At 38.1% G+C, this 7872-nt stretch overlaps 1 protein-coding gene across 1 annotated transcript in view; it reads right to left on the bottom strand.

Moving 5' to 3' along the window:
• Nucleotides 1–5040: 5040 nt before the first annotated feature.
• The window catches only part of LOC131436765 (retinal homeobox protein Rax), a 43376-nt gene continuing 40544 nt past the window's right edge, over nucleotides 5041–7872 (bottom strand). Inside the window, exons 4-5 of the mRNA XM_058605669.1 lie at nucleotides 6353–6440; nucleotides 5041–6154 (exon numbers count right to left, since the gene is read on the bottom strand). Of these exons, the coding sequence (XP_058461652.1) occupies nucleotides 5727–6154; nucleotides 6353–6440 (516 nt within the window). The 3' untranslated portion in view covers nucleotides 5041–5726. The remainder of the gene's footprint in view (nucleotides 6155–6352; nucleotides 6441–7872) is intronic.

The following is a 7872-nucleotide window of genomic DNA, read 5'->3' as shown; positions in this document are numbered from 1 at the left end:
GGGCTAGAAAAATTGAGTTGTGGATCGAGTTCGAAGATCATATGGCTGACGCTTCAAGTTTCGGATATACAATCGTACAAGTAACATAATCGACAAATTATTTTCTTCCTATTCGAGAGTGACCTATGAACACATTCGAATTGAGTATTATTGCTGATACACTTGGTTTGATAAATGTTGCCGAATATGTGACGTAAGCGCTAAAGCATGATTTTGCGAACTACCTGAATTAATCTGATTGAATTGGTATCAAAAATAAGCCCAAATTAGTGTCAGAAGTTATGAAGAAGGCAAAAAATGTTTTAATGACACTGTGTCGATGACAAGAGAAAGATGGATTAAGAATTTTTTTTTCTCCCGGATTTCGAAAAACTAATACCTGACCATCTCAACTGTCTTCAAGCAAACTATACAATTTTGAAATGTACACAGCACAACAATATGTATTTTATACGTGAACTAAACTCAAACATGACTCAATGTATAAAATCTGTTTTAATCCACCTAGTGGTGTAATGATGCCTTTCTCATATCAATCATACTATCATATATAATACTTTGGTATTCTTCAAAATAATTTTCTTCGATTCTTAAAAGAATAACTGAAATCGGTTTGTTTGACCGCCTACTGATAAAAACTATCAATTGGAAAAGATTTGAGGTTTGTTTAAGGTTTTTCCCCATTTTAAGTGATGGTATACAATTTTTAACACACTTTACCCTATATTTCCGGATCCGGAAGTCGGATCCGCATGAAATTCAGGAATTACGCATGGGACACGATATTTTCTTTTTTTTTTGCACATTTTACCCCATAACTCTCTAACCGGAAGCCGGATCTAAATAATATTCAGGAATTTTTTATGGGACCTCAAGACATTTCATTTGAATCTAAGTTTGTGAAAACCGGTTCAGCCATCTCCGAGAAAAGTTAGTGCAAAAAAACGTTACATACACACATACGCACATACACACACAGACATTTGGCGTACTCGACGAACTGAGTCGAATGGTATATGACACTCGGCCCTCCGGGCCTCGGTTCAATACACCATCGAGTAAGTTTCATTCAACATCGGCCTCTAAACGACCATCGCTCAAAAAGGTAACCGCAGTTCTTCTTAGTGTCGAAACTGGTGCGAGTGAAACACATTCTCTTCGCATGAATCGCTTTCTCGCGCTCTCGCCTAAATACACCCAAGTAAGTGCGTGCTAGTGAGCCAACATTTCTGTGATTTAGTTTTTAAATTTATAGAATTTATAGCGCTGGCCTTGTTATGACAATCTTTTTCGCAGCAAGGAAAAACTAAATATTAATGATAAATTGCGCTTTTGCTGAATATGCCTATTCTCTAGCAATATTGTGTGATCCAGTACTTGAACTGAAAGAAAATAAACACGCACTTTCATGATGCGTGCACACTTTATATAACAGTGGTGTATTTGTGTGAAAGGGAAGAGCTCTCGTTGATGTTTTCAGTGCGAGGGGAGCAATTATACTTGCTTATACACAGAGGAGATGGACATCTCTGTCAGAGTGCATCAAAAATGTTTTATATCAACTGTAACAATGAGATATTGCTGATTCACAAATATGTCGAACACATAAAACGTATTTTTCCATAATTTTTGACCTGAATACGTCTTACTTTACTATGAAGCCTCTTTCCAAAATTCGCCCTGTGGAAGAACGGGTAGAACTTTATCGTGAATATGTCAAGTTGTACTCAACGCTAGGTCATAATTCCCCATGCCACCAGAAATATGATCAACCATTTTTTATTTAATTTGCACCAGTGTGAGATAACCATGAATAAATCAAAAATTAAGTTTTCTTAAATTTTTGGAAACAATCAATAACACTTATCACACTTGCTTATCTTTTGCGCACTCGAACGACGGGTATTTTAAAACGACAGCAGCAAAAACAGACCTTATTCGTGGCCCTACCCTGACTCAAACCTCAAATGCTCAGATTGTGCTCTAATTGATTCATTCAGCCTCATTTTAATTGGGACTAAATTATAAACTGAATTGAATTCATTACCTGGATTCTGGTCCACCTGAATTGTGGACTTAATTTAATTTCAGAATTCAGATTAAGAATTCCATAATACAGGTTTAAAAGTTAAAACTAAGACTGTGGAGCTAAATCCTAATTCTGAAATTTTCGGAACTGATTTTTTGGATAGATTTTGGAACTAAATTTAGTACCTTAGTCTTAGTTCGGAACTGGTATCCAGAATTCTCATTCTGGAACAAAATTCAGAACTCAGAAACAAAATTTACGATATGAATTCTAAATCTCTGGAACAATATCTGGAATTTGGAACAAAATTTTAAAATGTCAAACAAACAATCATTGTAAAGCAACAATTATTGATTATTGATATTCGGAAGTGTGAAAAAAGCCTATCAGTTTTGTTCGTATTCACTCCAGTTATGACTGCGGCATTACCCACCCGTCTTTTTCTATGTGTGTACGTACCATGCGATCTTCTAGAGTTCTTACAGTTGTTGCCATATTATTCACCTACCTGTTTTGATGTGGAACACATCTTTATTTGGTATATAAGGAGGGAAAATCAGAAACTCAAGGAAAAATATCTGTAGAAATGTGGTCAGGCTTTAAACACTTACAGTTCAGTGTATTTTGTATCAATTATTATTATTATTTCATTATTTGATTTGAAATATTTCTAAGATTCGTTTTAAATGTATCAAGCACCATATTTTCAATTATAAATGATTGAAATTTTGATTAGTAACGAGCAGTGTTCTATTTTGTCTGCTAAAAATCTCCGGCATATCGGATTTCCCTGCCATAGACGATGGTTTTGAAGGAGTGAGCGATATATCAAAGGGAAAGCATCGCTCTGATAGGTCAATCGATGCAAAAGCGAAGCACGCGAATCTATAAATAGAAGTGAAATTATAGCTAACATTTCAGTCCTACGCGTGGCATGCTAGAGGTAAGTTGTTGCTAGACAGCACAGCACAGACAGCAAAAAAAATGTGCCATAAAACGATTTGAAGCTTTAATTGGTATGATCTGATCTTGTGTCATGCAAGCTCGGATGCGATTCCATGTTATGTCGTTTCGCCTGAGAAATTGACAACTTCCCAGGGTAAATGAGTGCTTAGGATTTGTATTTTATATAAGATGAACTCGATGAGATGAACTCGAATGAGAAAAAGTTTATCGCTTCAACCGAAGTCGCAGAATGGTAGAGAAATTTAACACTATAAAAATAACTGCTTGCATACAAAACTTGAACACAAGCTTGGTTAAGGAAGCTTAAATATCCAAAATCGTATCGCAAGTATATACAAAGATATAATTGTATACATTTGGGATATTGGTGTAAAATTCATCGGTTATAAAACGAACAATGTTCGGTGTTGGTTCCGAATCAAGATCAATCTAATGTCGTTTTCGTATTTAAACTGCACTACACCGGTGCAGTGCAACACCATGGCATGAATAAGCGAACAAAAATGATGAAAACATAAACAGTAACCCTTGACTACAATAAACGATTAACCGGGGATGAATAAACGATATAATAATAATAATAAACGATTCTATTGCACAGAGCTACACCGAACTTTTGATGAGTGCTACACCGTGCTGTAGCGGTGCAGAAAAAGTGTAGCACTGGTGTAGTGCAATCAGAGCTGCAAATTGTCAGTCATGTCAAATGACCTTGACAGACTGACTAAAATCATCGTCAACTGTAATCGGTACGGTCAAAGTGTCTGTCAAATGAGATACTCGATAGTTCAATGACCAAGTAGGAGTATACTCAGTCAAAGACAGGTGACGCATTTTGTTCTCTCTCTCTCTCTCTCTCTCTCTCTCTCATTCTCCAATGAAGTAGAAAAAATCCATGAGAGTATTAACATAAACATAATCTGATAAAGTTCATTGTTCTTTGTAAAAAGTCATCTGACTTCGGAGTTTATTGGTGTACATGAATTTAATTCAATGTTTATGCTGCTTCATTAATATTTAGTCACATCGTAATCAAGCAGTGACAGGATAAATGAAGATAATATCAATCGTATCGGCAATCAATGAGCGTCCTGGTGAGTAGGGTAACAGAGTTATTTTGGCCACTTCATATATTTTGGCCAAACTAACAAACTTTATCCATTTCATCGGATTTTATCGATGTTAAGTAACCCATGTTGCATCAATTTGAAGCTAATCACATTAAATTACCTATTGCGGAAGGGGTTTTCAAAGATATTATAACATTTGGGGGATATTTTAACAAAGTGGGCCAAAATAAAATCAATCTTAAAGTGGGCCAAAATACCTCTGTTGCCCTATAATATCAAGAGAATTTAAGTTATGACAGATCGGCTCTCAGACGCTCAATATATGATGCTTAGTAGAGCTTGGTTGGCAGCAAGCCAGTAACATAAACTTTCCAATCTTCGTCGTGCAAAGTTGCTCGTTGATAGTGACATTTAGTAGCTCTGAGTGCAATTGATAAAAACGAACGGTTTCAGTGCAGCTTTCGCTACGCCGGTGTAGTGCAATTTAAAAACGAAAACGACATAAGCAGACTCTCGTGCAATTGCGGGTTCAAAAGTGTGACGATTGATTGAACTGTTTGATTGTAGATCATTAGAAATTTTGGTTGGCTTGTTCCACATCAATGGCTCGAAAAACCCCATGGGGCTAATCCTTGTAGTTTTTCTTAGATGCGATACTTACTGAATTATTTTAAACTCCAGAGAAGAACATTTCTTTGCTTAGGTGAGCGAATTTGTTAATTCACCTGGATCGTATAGCTGCGAGGAACCTGAAAAGTTGACTCGAGCCGCAGTAATCAACGACTACTCAAAGCGAACAAAATCAAAGAAAATTATACAGTATATATAAACCATGCTCTGAAAAAGTAATTATATTTCAACGTCGAGTTGTTAAAACATTGCAACAGTTGATGGAAACAAGAGTTAGGGTAGAGGACTAAAAATTGAAACACATAGTTTTTCGTTAAATTGCTTTTATTTTCTCTAAAAGCACAATTTGAGTTAAATTATTCGCTATTTACAATTTCATTCCAGCTTAGAACAATATACAAATAAAAGCATGACTATGATAATATTCTTTGTTCTACGGTTCGAATCAAGAGCTCAAGGCTTGTTTGTGTTGAGCTGCTCTCCGAGGGCCGATTCCGGTCGACCTTGACGATTTGATTACGTACACCAATGGTAATTTGGTTAACTGTTTTTTTTTCATTCTGACGTTTCGTGAATGTTCTCTTACACTTCAAACAACACCGCGCGGAAACCAATGAGCTTTCCGAATAGCAGCCACCTTTCTCACCCGATGGACAAATCGAATAAGAGGAAAGAATTTAATGCAATTCAACGTACTTTTGTTTGCTGAACTGGGAGAAAAAACCTTACAGCACTGACTCATATCTACTAACGCCGACTAGAATAGTCCGGTGTTTCGAAGCTTACTTATGTCAAACGATTTTCCATTCGAATCGCAATCAAAACAAACTGGAGACACTGGTTTTTCAACGCGCTGCACATCGTTTTTTTCCTCCCAAACCCTCAAACTTCGATCGTAACCCGCGAGAGAAGACTACTGAAAGGTAAGTACCTACAAACATTCAAAATTCACACGCTTCTGCCTCAACTCAATAAATTAACAATAAATATTGCATCTCGACATCCTCACTCGCCAATCCAACCGAAGCGGCTTACTTCTCCGCCAGGCTTTCCTTGCTCGTGTTGATGCTGTTGCTGCCAACACTGACATTGCTGCTAGTACTGCTGGAGCTGCTACTGCTGTTGCTACTGCTGCTGGTGTTACTGATTCCAACGGGTCCACCACCGTTCGGGCTCTCCTTCGGACTGTTGGGTGGACTCAGTCGGGTGTTTATGCTTAGGTTCTGGGGATATGCAGCCGCCCCGAACAACGTGTTGAGTCCCATGTACTGCGACAGCAGCGAGTGGAAGTGCGGGATTTTGTAGTTCGGCATCATGTTCGGGTGAATCAACGGATGACCGGAGCCCGGAAGCAGCGTTGGATGCAGACCAAAGTTAGCCGACCAGAACTCGGTCGGCGGTAGACTCGGGTGGGTCAATTGGTGCGGCAGCGGGAGTCCCAGCGGAAATTCAGGCATTCCTGTGTGCGTAGATAGAGAAGATAAGACAGAAGTTGATTAGTGGTTGGCAATAGGCTGATACCAATCTTTCGGTAGGTACGGGCGAGTACTGCTTCTTTCCCTGATCGGATTTTAATTATGGGTTCCGCGCTTACGGGACCGAAAGCAGACTCTTTTCGACACCTTTTGGACAGTTGGTCAAACAATGCGATAATTACCTTGGTCGTGGTGTAGAAAAGCAGATGTGTCTCTACCCATGGCTTTTTCTCGTTTGCGCCACTTTGCACGACGGTTTTGGAACCATACCTGTAATTTAAAACAAAAAAAAAGAGAAATAAAACATTAGACTTCATTCGAGGCAGGATTGTTTTGATTGTTGTCAAAATGTCGCGTTCCGTTTCGTAGCAAAATCCCTTTGAAACGTAATCGCCCTCAACATAATAGTATTACTTCATTGCTAGTAAGTGTCTATAATTTGATCCAATTTTCCCATCCATTCAAAGCTACTGAAGTGAAACGAACGGAAAAACGTCTTCCAGTGCCGTCGACGACGATGACGACGACGACCGACCGACCGACCGACGCTCTCGTCGCAATCTCTTAACGTCCATCCGGCGAAGGATTCCGGTCGGCTAATTGACAGAGTATAACCAATTATTTGCGCCAATTATGGCTCATGCCGTTGTTACCGCCGGCACTCGCTTGTCAGCAGATCCCGGCAGAGCCGTATTTCGCTTTATTTCTGCTTCAGAAAGGATGAACTTTCCACCGATGGATCGAGACGAGTCCCTAAACAGAATAGGGAAGGGCTTCGATTCGGTATGGGATAGGGCGGGAAATTGATCGCAAGTGATGACTGAAACATTGTAAATAGGTAAGTCGGAATGCATTTTGCGCCGTACCTTGGATAATATTTTGGGAAAGCTAAATGAGCTAAATTTTGTTATTAAACCCATATGACATTAATTACATGCATTCATTATTAGGTCATAATCATATCTTCGCATGTACTTAATATTAATTCATTAGAATTTGAACTAGTAAAATATTTTATTATTTTGGTTTTGATCTAACCACGAACCGTTTAACGGGAAGAAACTCGAAGGTATACGAAAAAATCTGTTTTCAGTAGTTTTTTGAAACGATCGCATCGTAGTGACATATTCTCTGTCACAACAATTATTAAAGGGATATTATTCTTTTCGAGCGACCTTCTGGAAATCGGAAGCTGCGAGTTATATAAATGTAGAGTAGGTAAGTTAAATTTTAAATATATCTACACAGACTCGTTAAAAACAACTATACTGATCCAATGGAAGCGCTAATTTTTTAATTATTTCAAGTGTCTGCCAAAACTTCGGAAATCTGCAGAATTTCTAAAACCGACCGAAAACCATTTATCGTATTTGCAGCGATTACTAGAAATCTTCAAGTTCAACGTTAGCTCCATCTGTTAAAAATCATTAGAAACCTTTAACAAATCAATCTATTTGTATGTAATATTCAAACAGATTTGAAGTACAAAACAAAAGAGCAATTAGGAAGTTTTATTTCAATATCTCTAACAAACAACCTAAGGTTGCTATCAGAATGAACGCGATTTGGAAGCGAAGCGAAGCGTTTTGAAGCGATGCTTTTTTATCGCATCGCGTTCACTGTGACCTGTTTGATTTGAATGAATGAATGAACCCGGAATAAAAAAGGGAATACATAGCTTATTATGCCCTTGTCTTCGACT

The sequence above is a fragment of the Malaya genurostris genome, chromosome 3 (genome assembly GCF_030247185.1).
Source record: "Malaya genurostris strain Urasoe2022 chromosome 3, Malgen_1.1, whole genome shotgun sequence".
Lineage (NCBI taxonomy): Eukaryota > Metazoa > Arthropoda > Insecta > Diptera > Culicidae > Malaya > Malaya genurostris.
This window is presented reverse-complemented; position numbering and strand designations above follow the sequence as displayed.